This window comes from Spermophilus citellus (assembly GCF_964194105.1).
Source record: "Spermophilus citellus genome assembly, chromosome: 4".
Taxonomy (NCBI): domain Eukaryota; kingdom Metazoa; phylum Chordata; class Mammalia; order Rodentia; family Sciuridae; genus Spermophilus; species Spermophilus citellus.
Window position 1 is genome coordinate 28,178,716 of NC_138185.1, and position 23,887 is coordinate 28,202,602.

Genomic DNA, 23,887 nt, shown 5'->3' on the forward strand with positions numbered 1-23,887 from the left:
GGGATCTCCCAGGCTAGCATACAGCAGGAGCGGGACCCAAAGGGTAAAAGTGACAGGAATCTAAACATCAACCTAACATAAAGATGGGAATTTTCAATGCTGAATCGGCAAGGAGTGGCAACGTGTTATGAGACCCAAGTCAATAAAATTATTCAGGCAGGTTAAAGTTTACTATCAATGTGTCCATTTTGGCCCAAGGTAGGTGGTTGGATAAGATGGATCCAAACCTCAGTTTCCTTCCAACTTGATTTTCCAGTGAATATCAAGAATAGAATAATCCAGAAAAAATGAGAAATGATACCCCATTTATGTATGATATATCTAAGTGCATAAATGCATGCACTTAATTACTATATAATTATAACTAATTAAAACAAAAAATGAAAAAAAAGAGAATAGAATATTCCTTAGAAAATAGTCTCCTCAATACCTTAGGGAGATGCTTCCCCCACACCTGTTACCCCTTACCTGTATATCCCGATTCTTTTCTTTAGAGCAATTACCACTATTTTTAATTCTATATTTATATTTTGTTGACTTCTTTATTTCTCTCTCCCCCACCAAGCGTCAGTTCTGTAAGAGTAGAGAGGCCTGGGTTTTGTTTTCCTATACCTCCCACCTAGTGAATGTGTACCACACACAGTAGGTCTGCAGCTTTGTGCCTTGAATGACTGAGACCTCCCTGCCCCTGTGTTTTCCATGAAGTTGTTCAGAAAGCCAGTGTCCAGATGGTCCCTGTGGGGTCTGTAGCCATCTTGTCCCTTGCACGCTTGACCCATTTAAACACATCTCATCTGTACCCTGTAGTGAAGGATGTATTTTGTATTTTTGTTGTTGTTGTTGTTGTTGTTGTTGTTGTTTTGCGGTGCTGGGGATGGAGCCCAGCATGGCTCGAGCATGTCAGGCAAGTGCTCTACCACTGAGCCAGGCTCCCCGCCCTAGGATGTCATTTTAGTACAGGACATTCTGCTAGCTTGTCACTCAAGCACACACACCCTCATTAGGAACATCTCTCTCTCTCTCTCCTTTCTTGGACTTTTCCAGCATAGAAAGCAGTTCCCTTCCCAACACCCCTCCTTGTGCTCTCTATTGTGTGGCTGCACATTGAGCTTTGCTGCTGTCCCCTAAGATAATGGAGGAAAGGAAACTCTCATTTTGAGGGTGAACTTTATGTGCTAGGAGCTTTGCATATATGATGTCATCAAACTCTCACAGCTACTCGACAAAATTGGTACTTTAACTTTTTTTTTACATTTTTTTTTTGGTTGTAGATGGACACAATATCTCTATTTTTATTTATTTATTTTTTATTTTTTTAATGTGGTGCTGAGGATCGAACCCAGGGTCTCACACGTGCAGAGGCAAGCACTCTATACTGAGCCACAACCCCAGCCCTATAACTCTTTATTTTTATAGAAGAGAGAAGTAAAGCCCAGAGATTTGATAATTTACTCAAGATTCAACTATCAAACTTAAGACTGTGGCACTCTGAAAATTTTGGCTCTATCATGCCATGGTTTGTTTTCAAACATGGCTGTATATATGTGTGTGTGTGAGCGTATGTGTGTGATGAATGTGCACTGTGTAAACTGTGTATGGATACATGATAGATATTCATTCCCTAGCATTCTTTTCTGCAAATGATCTTTTGTTCTCTCTGGGCCTTCGGCTCACGAGGGCCTGGTGCACACACACTCACACACACAAATCATTAGCATCTATTATTTATTGTACTGGAGGAGAAGGAAATTACACAGGCCTATTAAGGGCAAAGCAAATTCCAAGTAAATTGCATAAATGGGATTTTTAAAAAGCACACAAAATAACCCCCAAAAACAATCTGTACATTTCCAAACACCATGAGAGCCCCAGAGGCTGTGCATGAAGAGGTCTGCTCAGAAGCATCTTGTACAAATGACCCAAGCTTGAGTCTGTTTTCTCTCCTGTCCAGCAGCATCTGCTGGACCCACAAACCCAAACCTAGTGTCAGGGAGAGAGAGTGGGGGGACTGAAACCCAAGCACCAGGAAGTCTCTGCCTCTGATTCTGGGTTATTTGAATCAAGGGAACTCATTTGGCCTCAAACACTCCATCATGTCTTTCCTCTTTCTGGTTTTATTTGGAGACACAGAGGAAGGAATTGCCCAGGGAGTGGAGGAGGGCTTTCTCTTTCCAGGCTCTAACTTTGGACTCCCTCATCCAATGCCCGATGCATACGCTGGGCCAGATGGCTTGGACTCCTGGCAGCCAATTCATCTGCTCAGGAACATGGCTGTCCTTAACCTCATCCACTTGACTCTGCTTCAGTTCATCATAGGGGAAGGAGTGGGATACCAACCGGTTTAATTAGCCTAATGAGCGCTGAGGGAACCGGTCCACATTCTGAATTTGTTGCACAGAACAAATTGGTTTGCTCTGCTCCCTCCTTGATCATTTAAGAATTCAGAAGGAGAACAGATCTGGCCAAGGTACCACATGAATGGGACTTCCGGGAGCTCAGCTCCCAGTGAGGTGCCTTTCCAAATCACAAGGGCTCAGAAGATGCAAATCAGACATTGAACCCTCTAAAAGACTGGACTCCCCCGTGGCAGAATTCCTGATCCAATGAAAGGCAAAACGTTTAATCTTTTCACCTAATGCTCAGTCTCCAAGGTGAGGTGCGCAAGGAGATTATTTGAGGTTTGAGCATACAAGGCTAGGATTTCTATTTATTTATTTAAGTTTTTCCTTTGCTTATTTTATGGTACATATGTATATTGCCTGCCTGGGGGGCATGCTTATTGGATTTTTTGTTGTTGTTGTTTTCCGAGAGGGGCATGTAATCAGGAAAGTCTGGAGATCATAGATCCAAAGAACAAGTCTCTCTGGATTCCTGGAGTTGCGGGGGGGGGGGGTCATAAGATCGGGTGGAGGAATATCAAAAGCTGCTGGTGGTTGTAAAGGTCGAGGGGTCTCAGCCAAGCACTGTTGGAAGGGGGATCTCCATTTTTTCTCGTCACTGACCCCAGGCAACTCCCACAGTCCCCGGCCAAGGGAGGAAGGCTGCGCTTGGATACTTTGTAGCCAGTGCTGAGCTGAGCACGAGGGCGGGTGCGCGGGGAGGAGGAGCGCTCGCGCTCGGGGCGGGAAGGTGGCGGGGAAGCTCCGACTCAACTGCACAGGGAGGGGCTTACGCATCAGAGAGCTCGGCGGAGTAGGCATAGGGGTCTTCCTGGGACCGAGTCACCACCTTGAACTGGCGCCGGAGGAAACCGCCATAACGCTTCTGGTTATCCCACTTGAGTTTGGGACGGATGCGCCGCAAGAAGCCCCCGTAGCGTTTGTACAAGTCCTCGTGGCCCGCCCTTTCCCCGTCGCCGTCCCCCTCCCCGGCCACCTCTGAGCTCCTCTTGGGGTATTTGCGTAGAAAGCCCCCATAGCGCTTGACCTTGGCATCCTCCTCATCCATGTCCAGCGCAGCAGCCTCCAGGGCGCCGTTGTTCGCCTGGGCACCCCCTGGCAGCTCGGATTCCGCTCGGTCCCCAAACCCACCAGGGAAACCCCTGAGCTTCTCCTTCGTCAGGGTGCCAGGGAGAAGTTGGCTTCTCTCCGCCTCCTTCAGGAAGGGCCCCAGGAGCTTGGCCAGCTCTCTATAGGCCTCTTCCAAGGCTGCCTGGCCCTCCAGATCTTCCTGGCCAGCAAGCCCAAGGGTGGACGGGTTGAGAGAAGACAGGAAGCCCTGACATCTCCCCCACTCCTCCGAGGGCAGCAGGGCGTCCTGGCATTCCAGAGAGCAAATCTGCAAAAGACCCCGGAGACCACAGTGGTAAGGTCACCCTCATCCAACTCTCAGTTATTTTATTTTAATATATTGGTACTGGGGAGGACAGAACCAAAGGGCGCTTAACCACTGAGCTACATTCCCAGCCCTTTTTATTCTTTATTTTGACCCAGGATCTCACCAAATTTCTGAGGCCAGCCTTAACATTGCAATCCTCCTGCTTCAGCCTCCTGAGTCGCTGGGAATACAGGCGTGCAGCACTGTGCCCGGCCCTAATAAATTATCAAAACACATGCTCTGAACTTAGCAAGGCCCTGTCTCTAAATGAAATATAAAAAAGGATTGGGAGCGGGCAAGGTGGCACACACCTGTAATCCCAGCAGGTAGGGGCGGGCTGAGGCAGGAGGACCACAGTTCAAAGCCAGCCTCAGTAACTTAGCAAGGCACTAAGCGACTCAGTGAGACCCTGTCTCTAAATAAAATGCAAAAAAGGGCTGGAGATGTGGCTCAATGGTTAAGCACACCTGAGTTCAATCCCTGGTGTGCCACACACACACACCCACACACCCACCCACACACACACCCACACACACACACACACACAAACCCACACAAACCTACATGCTCTGCCCCACCCTGGAGCCCCTTTTCCAATATCTGAAAAAATAAAAATGAGTGGCTTTAGCTAAGCACTTGGCCACCCATTTTAATGCTCCCAATGATGCATAAAGGTAGATGCCTTTTGTGTCCCTGTGAAAGAAAACAGACTTGGAGAGTTGAGACAGCTTTTCCAAGGACACATGCCTACAGGTGGCAATGCCAAAATTGGACTCAAATTGATCAAAATCAATCTTCCCACGGAGCTCTGTGTGCTCCTCCAGAGGGAGAAGATAGTTCTCCTAACATTCTCAGGGTGTGAAGGATGCTGAGAACACTTGACAGACACGGAGCAGGGCAGCATGCTGTAAAGAGCACGTGTGAGGGGTCTCAGAGGCTTCATCAAGAGTGGAGTTGGGGGACACAGTATCTGCCTCATGGGGGGGTGACTATGAGGATGACCGCAGTTGTTGACGCTGCCACGTGAGCCCAGGCAATCTAATGCCACAAGTCCTCATGCTTCACTATCTGAGACCGTCTGTGCTCACAGAATTACCCTCCTTTTGCAGAAAAGGAAATTGAGGCTCCAAGAGGGGTTTCCAGAGTCAGAGAGCCAGGAAGGGACACCCTGGGCACCTCTTCCTCAGGCTACCTGCCATCGTGGGCGAGGCACTGGGGAGAGTCTGCAGAGTAAAGGCCCCAAGCCTGGCTGAGAGATGCCGAGACCCAGAAGAGGAAGCAAAGTTTAGAGCCTGCCACACAGATCCCAGCTGTTAGGGGTGGTGGAGACAGCTCTTTTCATGAGAGTGACTGGATTTAGAGGTGTCCATCAGCCCGGGGCTGGGGGGGGAGCAGCCCTGAAAAGTGAATGTAGATCTGCTGACTGCGAAGTCAGCGCCTCATGATTGACAGACACCCTCCCTGTTGCCAGGCATCCAGCTCCCTGGTACCTGAATCTCTGTCCGGGCCGGAGGGAGCCCATGGCGGTGAGATCTGGGGTGTGGATGGGAGCTGGGAGACAGTGGCCCCTGGTGCCTCACCTTATCCAGGGACAAGCCCTGCACAAGGTTATGAGTACCTTGAGGGCACAGCTGCCCGGGCCTGGGACCTCCCCTCCCTGGGCTCCACACTCAGAAGGGCCTGGGCATCAGGAAGCTGTCCGGAAACCTACCAGAGGGTTGATGGGTTTGGGTACATCCTGGGTCTTCACGGCACACCAGGCGCAGTGGGACAGGCAGTCTGCCGCAGCAGAGGGGAGAGCGAGGAGGCACGCGGCCATCACCAACTCTGGCCACCCCATTCTCTTGTGTCTCTTCCTGCTGGGAAGGAAGAAGGCGAGGGTGATGAAATCCAATCACCTGGTTCCAGGTGATCAATGCAAGCAATTGACAAGTTAAGTGCTGACTGCCTGCTGTATGCTAACACTTCAGCTCTGAGCACCAACTGTAATTCCCTTGATGACATTTCAGGCTCCGTCCCACAAAGGCACAAGCTGTTCCCTCCACCTTCTGCCAGAAAACCCTTCCTCTCCTCTTCTGTTACCTGTCACTTAGATCCTAGACTAGACATCACCTCTTCTGGGCAGCTTTCCCAGGCTAAATGAGATGCTCATCTTTCCTATTCTCCCAATAATTTGCATCTCTTCCATCAAAACAATGTACTACTTGATAATTAGCTGTGTGAGCCTTCAGAGTCTGGTTCCACAAAGGCAGTGACCATGTCTTGTCTTCTCTGTAATACTTGCTCTGTGTTCCTCTAACAGGCCAAGCTTGCTCCTGCCTCAGGGCCTTTGCACTTTCTGCTTCTCTGTCTGCAGTACTCTGACCTCAGATTTTCGTAAGATTCCCTCTTTTGCGTATTGAATGAGTTCAATGTGGCATGGCCAGAGAGGCATTTGCTGATCCCTGTGTCAGCTTCCTCCATCTCCCACGTCATCTGCTTTGATTCCGTTACACTCATGGCCTTCCCTATTTATTTGATATTTGTTCACTTGGTGGTGGTGCTTTGTTAGGCTCGGGCATGATCCCCCTCTAGAATGTGCACCTCCAGGGTCACAGGTCGTATCCAGCTTCTTCTGTGCTATATCCTAGCACCTGAAAACCCTGGCCAGCACATAATAGGCCTTCAATAAATACTCCCCCGATGAAGTGCTGCTTCACCAACAGCTGTTAAAACCCACCCCTTTCAGCCAACTCTTTTTATAATCCAAAAGTGAAGACTCAAAGCCATTCAAGTGGGCACGCAGTGCAGTTCTGTCCTGTGTGCTCGGTGTTTTGGGGGTGCAAAGATCCCATCTCATGAGCCCCAGAACCCCATGCTGTAGCCTGAAGTGGGATCCAGTCTCCATTTACTGAGCCCTGCCACCCTGGGCCCTCACTCCATCACCTCATCCCACTCCTCACTGTGAGACAGGCACTTGTGATGCACAGAGCCACCCCTACGTCCCGCCTGCTGGGGTGAAGCTGGGGTGCAAGGCCAGCTCACGTAGTGCCTCCAGGTCTAGAGCAACTTTCACTCATTGAGAGTGTGGCCTTTGTGAGACCCGGGGCTGGCTGCCCGCACAGCACCCCTGACCTGTGTATTGAAGTCAGCCCATCACCAGCTGAGAAGTGGTCCTGGAGAGACTGGAAGGCTCTCCCAAGATCACACAGGGGTTCAGGGTGGGTCCCATCTGCTCCCGGAACGGGGACGCCCAGAATGGGAGGCTCAGGGAAGTGGACTTGTGTCCACCTGCGTCTGTCTCCTGTCCCCGGGCTTCTCTATCAGCAGCTGAGCGGATTAGGGTTCCGGGTGAGCGAGCCGCACCATTTATATGGAGACACAAATGGGTGGCTCACACTTTCCTGGATGGCAGCCACAGCTGGTGTGACACGGAGCCCCGGCCACCCGTGACGTCCTGGCTGGTGGCTTCCCGCTCTGTTTTGGGGTGTTTTGGGGTTGTAAAGATCCCATCTCATGAGCCCCAGAACCCCATGCTGTAGCCTGAAGTGGGATCCAGTCTCCATTTACTGAGCCCTGCCACCCTGGGCCCTCACTCCATCACCTCATCCCACTCCTCACTGTGAGACAGGCACTTGTGATGCACAGAGCCACCCCCACGTCATAGGCAGTCCCATGTCAATCTCGTGGGAATCTTCTCTCTCTCTTCTCTCTCTCTTCTCTCTCTCTCTCTCTCTCCTTCTTTGAGCCACACAGCTGTTCCCCCACGCCCTTCCGCCACCAAGGCCCACGTCCACAAAGGCCCAGAAACCATGGCGCCCGCTGACCCTGGGCTGAAACCTCGGAACCCAGGAGCTGAAATAAACTTCCCCTCCTCTCAGTTTTCCCAAGTGTTTTGTCACCATGATGAAAAGCTGAGGAACAGAGACAGGTCGCTCTGAGCGACCTCAGGAGTTAGGTCGTACACACGCAGACTCCATGGTGTAAGCACTGGGCCACACCCACCCGACAGGTGAGGGAACGGAGCCTGCCAAGACTCAGAGCTAGGAGGGGCTCCAGAGCGAGAGACGCACCCAGGCAGTCCGGCTCCGGAGCTCTCCTTCTGGGCCAGCGGGTACTGCCCAGGCCCCTTGGTCCACCCCAGTTGTAGCCTCCAAGCCTCCCTTCTGGAGCAGCCTCCAATCTTGTCCTCTTGGACACACTTCACAGGACACTTAAGGGCTTCCCTGATCCAGAGGCAACATTTTCGAGGTGCTCACTGTGTGCTGGGCCCAAGCTCGGTCCTGCATGGATCTTAGGGAAGGGGTCCTCGTGATGAGCCATAACTGGACTAGCGTTCTCCCCATTTTCCAGATGAGGAAATGGAGGCCCAGAGAGGTTGTTTCATCTATCCAAGGCCTCCCAGCAGGTACACAGCACCCTCACCGACTGGCATGAGCTCTTGACCCAATGACCAATTCCCGACCCATGCCACCAATGGCCCTTCGCTGCTCCCCCAAACTTTTGCAACACCCCCGATTTCTTCTCCCTGGAAGCTTCTCTCACCCCACCCACCCTGCTGACCACCTCAGGCCTGGCTAAGTCCTACTCCCCCTTCAGATTCAGGCTCCACTGCTTCCCACCTGGATTAGGCCCCTCCTCTGAGCTCCCACAGCCACCTGTGCTGTCCCTGTCCCATCATTACCTCTGAGCTTTCAAGTCCACTGCTGGGGGCACCTTGCAAGTGGAACGTCCTTGAGGTTGGGTGGGGGGGGTGAGGATGGCAAGGAGACCAGGGTAGAGGAAGGGCAGAGAGGGGGGGACGGAGGTTGGAAAAGTGGAGGGGTGGGCAGAGGCTGGGTAGCGCTGCCCCCGTGGCCAAAGCCGATCTGCAGCTGTTCTAAGTGCGATAAGACCAAGGACGTTGGGTCCAGACATGAGTGAGTGAACGAGTGGTGTCCCTGCACCTCGTCCAGGGCTGCAGTGAGAACAGGGGCGCTGTGCCAGGTCACTGAGTACACAGGTGGCATTTTAAAACCAGCAAGAATTTTGTATTAAAGTCAAAAAATTCAATTTTCAACGCCTCTTAAAAAAAATCAAACTCCCTGGAGACACTGGGCTTGGGGTCCACTATGGCAACAGACACGTGCTACCTGGTCACTGCTGTCCCTGCTGAGCACCTGAGAGAGAGTTGCAAGCCCCAAACAGCTGACTCCGGCAACTTGGAGAAGCAGAGGGGGAGAAGGAGGGGATGAGGCCTCCACTTCCCGTTGACCTGCAGCAGGGTCCCCAAGTGAGGTTAGTGACGGGGGCCCAGACCCCAGCCCACCACTCACCACTGCTTTGGATAAACCACTTAATGTCGCCAGGTCTCCATTTTCTCTGCTAAACAATGGGCCAATAATAAGGTCTCAGATGGTTGTGCAGGAATGAAATGTGAGACCGTTATGAAGCACCAAGCATGCGTGTGGCACACAGTAGGTGCTTCAATAGTAAAGTACGGCTTCGGCCTGGTCTTACTTGGGCTGTAAGGGAAGGGGACAGAGGAGCACAGAAGAGAGAGAACATAGAGCCCTGGCATGCGGTGGGAACCAAATCAGTACCTGGATGAACTAACAGTCGTGGGCCCCTGTGACATCGATTTTACAACAGCCACCAACTCCCAGGAACCTCGGAGGTGGGAGTTTTTATTCCCATGACACAGGCTCTCCACAGCTCCCCCAGGTCCAGCGTGGCTCAACCAGTGTGACCCGGTGGCCTGGATATTCTTCTTAGCGATCCCGTTTCCTTTCCTTTGTAGCATAAATAAATGGTGAATAATGTCAGCTGGGCCCTGGGGAGAGCATGTCCACCTCTCTAGTGGGGATCTGCTGAGGGCTGGAGCTTGGAGGTCAGAGGTCACAGATGGCCCTGCTTCTTGTCATCTCTGATTGGGGACGGACTTCATCCTTCTTCAGGGGGAGAAGTGGAAAAGTGGAAAGTGAACGCGCTCGGCAAGTGTCAGGGGTGACATCTAGCCAAGGACCCTGGCGGAGGCCATGCTCAGCCCACCAAGCAAGGAGGGGACCCTCTTGCAGGTGGGTGGACCAGGGGGCTCACAAAGAAAAATCCTGGCCTCTGGGCCGTCCCTGAAGGGTGTCCTTGGCCACCACCTGACCGCTCAGCAACAGTCCAGTAGGGAATCACGGGCCGATGGGGGGCGAGGGAAGACTGTCCCCTAACAAGAAGCAAAGGACACTGGGGACTTGTCCACCTCCATAATCCCACCAGCCTCTGTGGATGGACGCATCCTGCTGGGCCTGTCCTCACCCAGTGCCCAGCCTCGCGAGGACGTCTGTTTCCAGGGCTGCTCTCATGCTGAGAGCAGGACAGATTGTTGAAGCAAGGATCGCGTGGCCCAGAAACCAGAAATATGTACTCCCTGTTCCTGGACAGATAAAGTGTGTGACCCCGCTGCCTTAAGCTGATCACCGAGTTATGGTTCTGATGGTCTTTGGGGTCATTTTCTTGGGCCCCCAGGCATTTGCATATATTACCAAATAATAAGACTTGCCCTATGCCTCGTTAGTGTGGGCAGCCCCTGGGCAGCTCCTGCCGGGAGGTCAGCGCCCTGCATCTCCCCCACCATGAGTTCACAGCCCTTTCCGGTCACTCCTGCTGCTGTCCCGGCCAGAACAGAGAGGACCTGGGCCGCTCGCCTGAGGTCTTTCCTTTTCCTTAGGAGAGAACGACATGGGTGTGGGGTCAGAGAGACCCAGTGCCCTCTCTGTGACAAACCCCAGTCTTCTCATCTGCAAATGGGGGTGGGGGGTATCAGCTCCCCACAGTGTCCCCTGAGACAGCAGCCTTTAAAGGGCCCTCACACGGGGACCCTCTTTTCCCCCAGTGCCCAGAGTTTCTTGAAAGAGGACGGGTCTTTTGGCCTCTCCCCTCCTCGGTGATATTTCTACACGGGAGTCAGCCGTGGGCTCAGAGGAGCAGCAAGCATTTTTATTAAAAAAGCCAGCACGGAATAATAATGGCTTGATTTAACGTCGCAATTATCTCTCTGAGCACTTTATCGCATATGATTATCCCTATTTGATAGAAGAGGAAATGGGAAAAGGTAGAAATGAAGTCACTTGTTTAAGGTCACATCATGAGTCAGGAGGGAAGTGGAGACAGAGCTGAGGCTCCCACACTGGCTGCAACTCCCCGGAGGAGCTGGTAGTGTCTCGGTGGTGCCCCAGGGACAGCCACCCTGCGGGCCAACGCGACTGGGCCACTGCCATGTCCCAGGCCCCCTGCACGCCAGATGGACCCCACGGGTCAGGGACTAATATTATAGCTCAAGTTCTAGGGGCCAGGGCGGGTCCTGACGCAGTCCCTCCAAGATCGCAGAGCACCCAGTGGCAGGGATGGAACTGGCCCAGGGCACCCTCCTTAGCGCGCCAAGCTTTTTGCTATACATTTGATCTCAATTATTTCATTTTTGCCTCCAGTGGATGGGGTGCAATTAGCCCCATATCGTAGGAAAAGAGAGGCTCAGAGAAGGGAAAGGATTCAGCTAAGGCCCAGAAACCAGGGAACAGCAGAATGAGGCAGAAGCACCCCAAGAAGTCACAGAGGCTCAGATCCACAGGAAGGTCTTCCTGATATCTGCCAAGCTCCACATTCCTCAAGATGAAACCATTTCAGGAGATTTTACTTCAACGTAAAATAGAAAGAGCATCTTTGTGGGTCTGCAAGGGGTCAGGCAAAGATGGACCCGAGACAGAGAAACTGTGTCCTTATTAGGCTTTCGGGTCATTGACCCGATAGATGACCGACTAGCAGGGACAGGGCCCAGGTTCTGCATGGAAAGCAAAACCACCGCCTCATGCAGCAACCCTCAAACCACAGGACGCAGGACCAGGGTCTCACCTCAAGGGTCGGACACATTTTGCTGTGCAGAAGCCAAAGATAACGGTGGCCCTGACTCTGTGGTCAGGGTGTGATCACCAGCTGCAGGGTAAAGGGTGCTTTTCCAATGGCAGGATCTCTGTGGAACCCTCACCCTTTTGTCATTTGCACCATTAAGTGCTAGGGAGAAAGGCAAAGGAGGGCCACCAGGGAGATGAGGAGAGACAGAGGGAGGCGGAGAATAGAGACAGACACAGAGAGAGGGGGGCAAAAGAGTGACGTCCATGGGACTCACACAGCCAAGATCTAAAGACACCTAGAAGGGCAGAGAGAGGGGCAGCCGACCAGGACAGCAAATGAAGATGAGAGAAAGAGAGAGGGGGAGGCTGCCTGGAGGGGAGGAGGGAGGTGACGGAACCAGGGACAGGGAGAGGGTGGGCAGGAAGCCGGCTTCGAATCAGGAGGCTGGCCCGCCATGGGAGCCACAGATGCCCATAACTCCCCCCGAAGTCCTTTCCCCAAAGAGGCCAGAGACCCAGCCACATAATAACTGCTCAGTAAACACCATCGAACTAAATTGAATCGCCCAGGAATAAGACAGGGGGCAAGGACAGATGAAGCCACTGCATGGACAAACAGTCCCTGGTGAATACGTCGGCAGCTTGTGGTCAACCGCTCTGGTCCACAGAGTGCACTGGTGGGCTGAGGGAGGAGCCCCAGTGCCTGGCCCTGAGCCTTTGTCCCTCCTGTGGAGAGCCTCAGCGGAGACTGGAGGTCCAGCATCAGAGGACCCCATCTCGAGGGGCTGACCTAGGTCCACCTGGCTGCCCCGGGCCGATGCTCACTGGCCAGCTCTGCCTCACAGAGACCCTCTGAGATTAATCCCCCTCTTCTAGGCTGCAATGAAAACCCTGAGGGGGGCGGCCTGGGAACCACACTCTCTCAGGACGGCGCTGACATCAAACCAGCGGGTATTGATCCTTCACAGAATGATGGATGGGGACTAATAAATACAGCGATTGTATAAGAATAACCCAGGGAGGAGGGCAGGGGGCGGGTGGGGAGGATCAATCGGGAGGAGACCTGGTGGCCCAGATACCGTGGATGGAGAAATGAGGTCCTCTGTTGAGGTGGACAGAAAGAAATTACAGGTGTTCGATCCAGTTTCCATCCAGAGCAGGATGGAAGGGTAAGGTGGAGGAGATCATGAAAGATGGAGGGGGAGGTCCAACCCTGCCATTTTAAAACTGAAGGCTCAAAGGGACTTGGCAGCATTTATTGAGTATCTACTGAATGCTGGGTGTATTCCAGTCTCCCAGTTATTGGAGCCTCACAATAACCTCAGGGAGTGAATAGTATTATCCTGGTTGTCTAGGTGAGGAAGTTAAGACTCAGAGAAGGACAGCTACTGTCCCAAAGTCACACAGCCGATGAGGGGTGGGATCTGGAGCTTGAACCCAGCACTGTCTCGGTTGTCATTTAGATGCTCTATTATGGGAAATCCCTGGCTCTCAGGAGTTTCAAGAAACTGATGACCAATTCCTCAAACAGCCCAGAACCATTTCTTTGCCCGTTCCCCTGTCAACCTGTCAAAACGGACTGGGTCCCACCACGCGGCCTCAGGAACCACCAAGACATCCCACTCCCAGCTGCCGGTGGAGACAGTGGAGACCAGGGATGTGCCTGCCCCCGTCACACCCAGCACCAGCGGGGCAAAGCCGTGGGCTCCGAATCGTGTGGGTGAATGCGAACCTCCCCCGGGCAGCGCCACTCACCCGGCTGGGGCTGCTGCAGGAGCTCCCCACGCAGATCTCAAAGCTGGGAGGTGAATGACCTGGGAAAATAGAACAAAAGGCAAGGTGGGGTGGGCCTGGGGGGTGAAGGTGAGGGGGAGGAGGAGGAGGGTGCCCCGCAGAGGGGTGGGGGCGCGGAGGTGAGGCCCCCCGGGGAGCACAGGAGCATTGACTGGCGGAGAGGCTTTGCAATGATCTCGACAGCGATGCCTGTCAAATCAGAAAGACAAGCCTGGTGTATTTCACCAGAAAGATGGTAACAAGGACTTTCAGTCTGTGGGAGGGGAACTGAAATCAGATCCAATAACCTAAAGAGCTTGTTTCCCCCTGGGAAGCTTGGAGGCTTAATTAAGGCGTGTTTGTAAAGCTTGGGAGATTCTCAGAAAAAGACACTCAGGGAAGAGTAAGAGCTGGCAGAATTGTCTATGCAACCTTGAAGTTATCAACTGGCTTTGTTTCCTTTCTTTCTTTCTTTTTTTTTTAATTTCTTTCCTGAAGCTCACGGCTATTTGCCGGTCCAACTTCCAGATTCTATAGGACTTCCTTTGAATGTGGGTATCTTCACCAGAGAGCAAGTGGCTTTGATTTGGAGCTACCGCCCCTGCCTAACTCAGCTGCCTCCGGCTGTAATTTACATGAAAGCAACAAGTCCTTTCAAAGTAAAATAGACACGAAAAATCCTGCTCAGCCTGGGTTTCCGGGCATCTTGTCATCACCCCCCCAACACACATACACACACACACACGCGCACACACACACACACACACACAACTCCCTCCAACAAAACAACCCCAAACTTCATTCCGTGTAAAACTACGTCAAAGGAAGCTGCTCACATCAGCACCTTATCAGCAATTAAAAGCCATCAGAAAAGAAGGCCAGGGCTGAACTTGGTGGTAGCACTGATGTACATGATACATGGTAAATGCCAGCGCCCTGAATCTTATTAATGTCCCCAAGCCCTTGTTCTCTAAGTCCAGCGAGGATCGCTGACCTTTAAAATCACCCTGATTAGCGAAACCTCTCTTGTCCTCCAGCGAGGGGCAACCCGTTTTCCCCGCACCCCAGAAATTGGCGTGGGAAACTCTGTGTGGCAGAAGGCAAGCCGAAGAAGACCCCGTAACTGAAACCAAGGACCCCTCTGGGGAGACAACTACCTGTGTCAAGCAGGACTGTTCAGGGAGAGGGAGATACCCAAGTGCAGCCAGTCCCTCTCCAGTGTGGCTTTAGTAAACTGGCCTCAAAACTGTAACTCCCTTTCCAGACAATCAGCCCCAAATCCGCCACCCCCAGCCCAAGCCCCTACCCTCTCCGGATGCAGAGGACCAGAGGGACCCAAATAAAACCAAGAGCAGGAATTCCAGCACCGCTTCCCGAACTCACCTGTGTGCTGCTTTGTTCCTGGGCGGCTTCTGGAGCAGCAGGTTGTGTGGTGGTGGCAGGTGGCTGGTCCCAGACTCAGGGGCTGCCCGGACTCCACCTCAGAGGTGCCAAGGAGGCAGCTGTGAGCCCCTTGCAATGGCAGTCTGGTGCCTCGTCCCCCCCTTTTATGGACTAGAGCCTCCCCCTGTCGCTCAGTCCTCGCTGAGCACAGGCTGCTGGGAGCCAATGGGGAAGTCGCTCAGAGCAGTCAAGAGCTCAGGCCCCCAGGCCCTTCCACTCAACTCCCCAACACAATAGCTTCTCTTTCTGAGATGTGGAGGAGGAAGCAGCCGGGTTAGGGGGTGGGGGTGGATCCTGGGTGTAGTGCTGTTTGTCACTTGAAATCCGGCCACTTCAGCGTTGGAAACGTTTCCAGGAGAGTGTCACAGGGAAAAAAAAAAGAGACAGAGGTAGGGGAAGACAGAGACAGAAAGAGTTAGAGAAAAGACAGACTGGGAAAGAGAGGGAGAGAGCCAAGCAGAGACCCACAGCCAGGCGGGCACAGAGACAGATGGAGAGACAGAGAAACAGCAAAATAGAACTGGAAACAGAGAGACCTGGGAGCCTGGCAGACAATGCTGGGGAGATAGAGAGAGACCAAGAGACCCAGGGGATGGGATGGGGACACACAGAGGCACAGGTGGAAACAGAGAGGGATGCAAACACAGGGTGGAGGGACCAAGTGGGGTGCAGAAGCCGAGAGCCTCCTGATAATGAAGGGAGGGATGGGAACAGCAGAGGAAGCCGGCAGACACGTGTGTCGCCCTGTGTCGGTGCCGTGGCAGCGCCGTGCCGGCTGTGGCATGCGTGTGCTGGAATGTTTTCGTGTGCACATTTTGCCTGCAAATGCCAGTTGACTCCGGTACATGCCCGAGCCCGTGCCAGGCACACTACCCCTGGCAGAAGCTGTCATTCCCGCAGCCAGAAGCTGGGGTTGAGCTTTCTCTGGCAGAGATGCAAAAGGCGTCCCGCGAATCCCCCTCAAAATGTGGCTTCGATGTGCCTTTTCATGCGCTCCGTGTGGGCGGCGGAGAGCACACCCACCTTGTGTCCCCTCAGCCTGGCCAGAACACAGAGGGACTCGGAGTTTGGAAGGAAACGTGTTCCTCTCCTCAAGTCAACGGCACATGAGTGGTCTGGGAGGGAGGTTGGTGGGGCTGCCCAGTCTGTGGGCACCTATGCTGCACCTGGCAGTGAGCTAAAGTTGTTGCGTTCCATCCTCGTGACCTGGCCAGATAGGCAACGGCCTTCCCATCATGCAGAAGAAGAAAGACTTGAAAAGCAGACTTGAGAGCTGAGAAACTTGCCCAAGAACACACAGCAAGTCAGTCCCCAAGTGAGCATTGATAACCAGGCCCCAGCTGGGCGTGCCCGTCTGTAAGCCCAGCGGCTCTGGAGGCTGAGGCAGGAGGATCGCAGGTTCAAGGCCAGCCTCAGTAACTTAGCAAGTCTCTAAGCAACTTAGCAAGATCCTGTCTCAAAAACAAAACAAAACAAAAACCTCTGGGGATATGGCTCAGTAGTTAAGCACCCCTGGGTTCAATTCCTGGTTCAAAAACAAACACCCAAGCCCCCAAGTCCTGCTTCCTTCTCTACCTGTCTCTGGGCTGGAAGGTTAGAATCTGCTCACTCTGAGACCTGGAGCTCAGGAGTGTCCTTCTCTGGGAGTCCATCTCTCCACTTTAAAAAGTGGGTTTGGTTTCCAGTTCTGTCTCTTGCAAGTGATGCCACCTGAGCCAGGTTAGTGACTTCAGCCTCAGTTTGTTCATCTGTAAAATGGGGACAAAGCCTCCAGCTGGTTGGGATCTTGCAAGAGTAAAACGAGGACAGGCGATAGCACTCGTCGCGGCTGACCCTGGGTGAGAGCTCCTCCGCCAGTGTCCCTGTGATTGCTTATTCATTCCAGTGCCACCGTGCGCAGCTTCCCCAGGGTGTCACCCTCTCCCTGTCCTGGGTCATTATGCTCTTCATAGAAGAAGGACAGAAGGGCCATTCTCTGAGCACCTAATGCATCTCAGGCATTGCCAGCCATTTCGTTACGTCCTCACCAAAAGCGACCCATGGTGTGGACACCAAGATGTCCTCAGGCAGACAGGGCAGCTCAAGTTCAGGGAGGGAGGAGTCGCAGCCGCAGCACTGTCCCCTCTATCCTTGAGACCGTCCCCCCACTTCCAAAGAGGCCTCCTCTGCCCCACTCCTGGCTTTCCCTCCCCACCTGGGCGCATGGGCTCTGACAGGCCGGTGCCCTGGGCGGAAGCCCCTCTCCCCAGCCCTAGCGGTTGATGGCTCCCCAGGATCCTTGGCCTCATCTCAGGTGGCTTCCTGGCTGGCAGCCGGAGGACTCCGTGGAGTCTATTCACTGTCACCCTGGGGAGCTGCTGCGCGTCCCCACGGCCAAGACCTCCCGCCAGCCGCTCTCCAGCCTCCTAAGTCCCCGATGCCCAACCTCTGCCTCTGCAAGCTCCTGGAAAGGTCCTGGGGGCAGGTCGATGGCTCCCACCCTGGCTGCCAGCAGGCTGGAGGGACAGAGGAGCCAGGGCCTCTCAGGACCACTATTCATTAAAAAAGAGAAGTAGGACGTGGAGAGTGGGGACACTCAGGCCTAATCCTGCCTCAACCACTAATGTCTAGTGTCCTCCACCTCCGGCCTCTGTCGCCAGCCTCCAGGGCACACAATTCACGCATCTCCTTTCCGTCTCCTCCCGCGATGTCCTCTGCGCACACACGTAGGACAGGGATAGCCTTCCCCTAGTCCTAGAGAACCTTGACCTAGAACTCAGGACTCTCGGGGTCACGGTCAGGGGCCCAGGCAGCAGCACCGAGGAACCCCAGGCTCTGCAGGGCTCACGCATGCCTGACTCCAACCCCCTGCTTACTCACCGCGTGACAATGGGGGACACGTCGCCTCTCTGAGTCATCTTTTGAAGGCAGGAGGATGGGACTGGCTTTGTACGGTTGTCAGGACTGATTCCCAAGCTCTGTCCTGCTCCCTGCCTGTCCTCTGTGCATGACGATGTCGAGATCTCGGGATGGGTAAAAAACAGAAGGAAAAACTTGAGGTGACAGCAGTCCAATCATCAGCTACAAAGAACACAGCAAAGCAAAAGCCAAATGCACAAATAACAAAATTTTAAAATAAAGCCACCATCTTCTCTTCTTCCTTCCTTTTTTTCTTGCTTTCTTTTTTGGTACTGGGGATTGAACCCAGGGATGCTCTACCACTGAGCTACATCCCCAGCCCTCTTTATTTTATTTGGAGACAGGGTCCTGCTCAGTTGCCGGGCTGGCCTCAAGTTTGCAATGCTCCTGCCTTGGCCTGGAAGTACTACCTGGGATCAAGCCACAAGCCGGCATCTCTTAAAGGCTTCCTCCCTGCAGGGCCCTGTTGCAAACCCTCTATGTTTATCAACCACCCTGCAATTAGAAGAGATTCCTACTCCCACTCTACAGATTGGGAAACAGAGGCCAGGAAAAGTAAAGTCACTTGCATGAACCCAGGAAGCTAGAAAGGGGCAGAGGGCAGCCTAAAGCCACCACGATGTGTCGCTCCCTGCATCTGCCTGGTGCTGAAGCTCCTTGTGTGTCCTGTACTCACTGAGGTCCTGGAACAACAGGCCACACAGATCACTAAGACCGTGGGCGGAAGGTGGTCCCCTCCTTGGTCAGCTTGACGTCTCCTGGGTCCCTGTGCATGCTGAGATGCGTCCATGGGAAGGCCAGAGACCCCCCAGGGGCCTGGATGGGGAGAGCAGGCCAGACCCCCGCTGCCCCAGATGTGTGTGTGTTCAGCTGTCCTGGGAGGAGTCAGGAGCTGTGTTCCCTTCTTTCTGTTTCCTTTTTTAAAAATTGTACATCTTTATGGGCTACAATAGGAAGGTTTGGTATTTATTTACACTTATATATTGTGTATTGATCGACTCGGCATATTTAGGTTATCCATCATCTCATGCATTTATCATTTGCTTGTGATGAGGGCATTCAAGACCTCTCTTCTAACCGTTTTGAGTTTAATAATACAATATTGTTGACTGTAGTCACCCTCTGGGAAATAGTACGCCAGAACTTATTCCTCCGATCTGGCTGTGACTTGGAGCCCTTAACAATCTCTCCCTGTCTCCCCTTACCCTCCCTGGTTCTGAGTTCAGCTTTTCAGATGCCCTAGATGCTTAAGGTCATGCAGTTTTTCACTTGGCATGTCCTCCAGGTTCATTCAAGTCGAAGCAATAACCCCCGCTGCCCGCCCATCCTTTTTTATGGCCAAATAATATTTTATTGTGTATGCATACCACATTTACATCAGTTTTCATAGAGTCTTAATCATAATGGACAAAGGTAAAAACATACCAACAGATGAAGGGATAAATACAATGTAGTTGAGTCACACAAAAAAAGTTCTAACCCACGCTGCAACCTGGATGCACCTGGAAGACACCATGCTAAGTGAAACAAGCCAGAGACGAAAGAGCCAATCCTAGCATGGGTGCATTCCTGAGGAGAGAGCAGACAGGATCCCTGTCCTCCTAGAACTCACGTCTAGCTGGGAGCAGGTGCACTAATAGCCATGCAAATAAATATGTAATTACCGATAGGGTAGGCTCTAAAGAAAAAAATTCAGGAGTTTCTAAAAGTATTTACTAAGGAATGTACCCAACCCAGAGGTCAAGATAGACTTCTCTGCAGAAGGGAGCTTTGGAACCAGGATCTAAAAGAGAAATAGGAGTCAAACAGTGAAGAAACAGAAGAGATTTCCAAGAATGTGGAATGGATGTACAAAGGTCCTGAGGTAAGAGGTACATGGAATTGGAAAAGGGCCAGAGAGCTAGAATGTGGAAACTAAACAGGGGTGAAAGGAAGGGATGGAGACCAGACATTCAGGACCTTACAGATCACTATGAGTCCATCCTTTAGGAACGCTCTTTGTGAAATATCTGGAAATGAAGTATCTGGAAATAAAAACACATTTGTTGCTTGCTTAGCCTGAGGTTAAGGTTAGAGGTTAAGATCTACAGTCTCTGCATTGGCCCGGAGGTTCATGATCTTCTCAGAGACCAAATCACTTGGGAAAGACCTGAGTTATTCTTCCCTTCTCTCCCCACTCCCCAATATTGTTGACTTGTGTCCCCAGACTGGTTGCTCCATGGTTCCACGATGACTGTCACAGTTTGAAGCATCAGGCGCTCAGGTACCTCCTATGGATGCAGGTGAGGAGGTGAGAGAAGGGCAGGGCCGCCCTTACGCTAAGCAAGGGTTGGCTTGGCTGCGGCAGAGACGACCAGCCATGTCTATGGGAAGAAGTTTGGTCCTCATCCCAAGAGCATCTGGAGGCTATTGAAGAAGCTGGGCTTTCACAGTGAGGTGCTAAGACACATGCTCACTCCCTCCTCAGGATGCTCAGGGTCACGGCTGAGGAAGCAGAGAGAACGGTTCTGTGGGTAGGACTCCCTGTTCTCACCAGACAAAGAGCTTCAAGCTACCAAGCCTGGCAGCAAGGCTGGGCAACCCTCTAAGCTGCCAGAACTGCTGAACCCCAGGCCAGGCAGACACAGCACGGACTGGCTTCTAGCCCGAGCTCCTAACCATGTGCTATTTCCTGGGCAGAATCATGCTCATCTCCCCGGGAGAGGAAAGCTCTCTGTGGAATGAGGTTATGAGATTGTGTTCTTTTCCTAACCATGAATTCAGAGTCCTGGTAGCCCATGGGCAAAACCTCCCCTGGTCTCCTATCTAGTCTCAGCTGGCTGTGCTGCTCTCCCACCCTGTCTGACAGTGACTGTCTGTCTATTTGGCACCCATCTCTCTGCCAAGTCATCTCCGGGTACTATCTCATTTAATCCCCCTGGCAAACCAACAAGGTAGGTGCCATTTTTTTTCCTTCATCTGTAAGAACAAGAAACTGACTTTGGAGAGGTAGAGACTTGCCTAAGATCACACAGCTCATATGTGGAATAGTCCCCAAGTTTATCTTGCTCCAAAGCCCAGTCTTTGAACAACTACCTAAATGGGGGCAAGCTGATACCTAAAAGTGGCAAATGCACACATTATATGACGCACCAAGGGTTAGCCTGTGCAAGCCACATGCCAAGAACAGGGATCAATGATCTTTAATGCCCTTTCCATAAGCCTCTTAGGTAAGTATAGTAAATCTCACTTTGCAGATGAAGAAACTGAGGCTCAGAGAACTAAAATGACTTCCCAGCAGCACAGCAGGTTCCTGGAGGAACCATAACTTGCAGCAAGGTCTAGCTCCAAAGTCTGAGCTCTGTTCTGCTATGTCACACTCACCCTCTACCCTCCCCAGTCACCCAGGGGCAATCCCTGAACAAGACTCCAACTAGCACCCGGCAAGGAGAAGGGACAGCAGTTCACTGAGTACCTGCTATGTTCCAGGATTCATGGCCACACCTCTGGCGCAATGCCCTGGACCTCGGCCACCAGTCATACAGTAGGTCAGTGGTGGGGGTGGATGTCGGGTCTAGACTTCACCACACAATGATGTGGAAGGATTTTATCCAAGTGACAAAGAGAAAGCCCCTAAATCTCAAGCCACTGAGACTAAAACATCGCCCCCTCACGTCCAAGCCCTGCTACCTGCTAGGCGTGTCTCCCGAACTATCTCATTCAACCATTGCGACCCACGAAGTCACTATCACCTCCACTTTACAGACAAGGGGACAGAGCTGAGGGCTGCAGAGTCCCTTGCTTGAGATTGCCCAGTCCATCTGTGTGTGGGGGCCAAGACAGCACCCCAGGGTATGGCCTCCAAAGCTGCCTCCAAGCCTCCAGTTCTAGAGTTGCTCAGCACCTGCCGGAGGACAGATCCACCCAGAAATCCTGGATACAGGATCTGAAGCCAGACCCTTGATCTAGGAGATGCTCCCCCCATCCCGTGAGCTCCATGAGGACATCACTCCTAAGAATAGCTCTTCACACCAAGCAAGCTTTTTTTTTTTTTTTTTTTTTCCAAATGGGGAGGTTACATAGCTTCTTCCGGGTCTGCAAAGTTTAGTTTCTCCTTAAGCATTTTGAACTAACAAGTTGTGGCATTTGTGATGTCTCTGCTGTTCAACACCCCGGGTACCCACCACACAGGCCAGCCCCTCTGCTCGACACTCAGACACACAGCTGGGAAGACACAGGCTCGGCCCTCTAGGACCACAAGGTGGGTGCCATTTCAGTACCACATGGAAAGATCCCAGAACATAGTAGGTGCTCAGTAAACAGGTGCTCAGTAGGTGGAGACAAGTGTGAAGTCATAGACGAGAGGCCCTCAAGCCAGTGTGGTGGATATAGGAAGTCACCCAGGAGCTGGAGACAAAGGCTGGGGTTGAGGGCTGCGTGGGAGTGCTCCATGTTATCATTAAAGAAACCGAGCCAGGGTTTTTTAAGCGGAAAGAAGGAAAGAAAAAGAAAGTGGAAAGGGAGGGAGGAGAGGAAGGAAGGAAGAAAGGAGGGGAAGTTGATTGAACATAGGGGATTAGAAATTTAAGAAGGTGCTGGGGAGGAGGGTCACTGGAGAAGAAGTCTGGGTTTCCAAGAATGATTTCCAGATCACAGCACGACTGTCCAGCCACCAGCCAGGAAGTGGCGAACAGAAGGCCGCTCCTGCAAATTGAGTTCAGGAGCCTACCACCACTAGATCCAGAGATCAGGACAGTGGGACCAGGGAGCCACCATGCGGCCATCACAACGGCCCATGATGATGTCCCCTGAGCTCTGAGATGCTGCTACAGAAACCCCCACACCTCAGAGTGTCACAGCCTCAGGAAGCTGTGCCCGTTTCATTTCCACCATCGAACCTCACCAGGTGCAGCTCACTGCACCCAGGCTGCAAGGGAGTGTGGGGAACAGGCTGAAGTCCCATCTCTGCTGTTCAGGAAGGCACGCTGAGAGGAGAGGGGCGAGGAGGTGGCGCTGAGGGCCTGCCACATGTGGGAAGGAAAGCAATGGGTGTCCTGGGCGAGGTGGACACATGCTATGAATTTCCTCTTCTGTCCTCACCCAGAGGTCCTTTACCAGATCAGTATTCCCCAGGGGGCAGGGAGGCCACTCACAAAGACCTCTGTCCTGTGGCCCGCACAGAGTGGGGAGAATCTATCAGAGCAGAGAATTCAAGTTTCCTCTCTAGCCATGAGAAAACGGAGGTCCAGAGCAGAGAGCTGAAGTCTGCAGGCCACACAACCACGTGGCCACACTGAATTCAGAGCCTGGCTGGGGCTGGGAGTGGTACCTGGTGTAGTGATCCAATACAGTCTCGAGTGGTAGAAAATGCAGAGACTCTGGAATCAGACAGACCTGAGTTTTCTTTCTGACTCCACTCCATCTAACTGTGTGATCTTGGGCAAGTTACTTTACTTCTCTGAGCTCCAGTTCCCTCCTCTGTGAAATGAACATAACAGCAGCACAGTTATACTGACAGAAAATGCACAAGAAAGGGTTTATAACAGCTAAGCTCTGAACGGGAGCCAGTGCACGCCGTCTACAATATCATTGTTAATGTATAAGCTGCTATTATTATTAATAGTGGCTAATCTTCTAATTCAAGATTTAAAATGTTAAAGGTCTCACATGAGGTTTAACCCATGCTTCTTTTTCTTTTTCTATATCCTTAGCAGCTTCAAAAGAACTTCCTTATAACTGCTGTACCCACCCTAGCCTGCCATTTCCAGCCGAGCCAGGTCCTAGCCACAGAAATGCAGTAGAGGGGACCCCAGATGGCAGGATTAGAGGTCGAGGTGACGGGGAAGAACTGGTTAACTTTAACTAAACAGCCTGGGTTCGTCTCTTTATAGAGGTTCTCCAAAATATGGCCCTAGAGACCCACAAACACCCACAGGCCTTGTGACTAGAGTTAACCAAACACACACACACACACACACACACACACACACACACATACACACCTCAATGTGCACAGACACACTTGAACACAGTCAAATATGTAGACCTCACCAGCACCCTAACCCTAGCCCTTGCCCTAGCCCTAACACTAACCCTAACCCTAACCCTAACCCAACCCA

General features: G+C 52.3%; 1 protein-coding gene across 4 annotated transcripts; it reads right to left on the reverse strand.

Annotated features, from left to right (window-relative positions):
• Positions 1-1,755: 1,755 nt before the first annotated feature.
• Positions 1,756-14,988, reverse strand: PDYN (prodynorphin). 4 transcript variants are annotated; one of them, XM_081293276.1, is made up of 4 exons: positions 14,832-14,988; positions 13,431-13,489; positions 5,528-5,672; positions 1,756-3,777 (listed from the first exon to the last, which is right to left on the reverse strand). In XM_081293276.1, exons 3-4 carry the CDS (start codon positions 5,654-5,656, stop codon positions 3,169-3,171), a joined length of 738 nt encoding a protein of 245 aa, XP_081149402.1. In that variant the 5' UTR covers positions 5,657-5,672; positions 13,431-13,489; positions 14,832-14,988; the 3' UTR covers positions 1,756-3,168. The 4 variants fall into 4 exon arrangements, with proteins under 4 accessions (XP_081149402.1, XP_081149401.1, XP_081149404.1 ...); XM_081293275.1 differs by having other exon boundaries at positions 5,528-5,675; XM_081293278.1 differs by lacking the exon at positions 13,431-13,489.
• Positions 14,989-23,887: the final 8,899 nt, after the last annotated feature.

Bases quoted from the DNA above. Each gene is read 5' to 3' on its own strand.
- PDYN (XM_081293278.1), bottom strand. From the start codon at position 5,656: ATGGGGTGGCCAGAGTTGGTGATGGCCGCGTGCCTCCTCGCTCTCCCC. The intron at 3,778-5,527 runs GTAGGTTTCCGG...GGTCTTTTGCAG, and splicing joins CCAAACCCATCAACCCTCTG to ATTTGCTCTCTGGAATGCCA.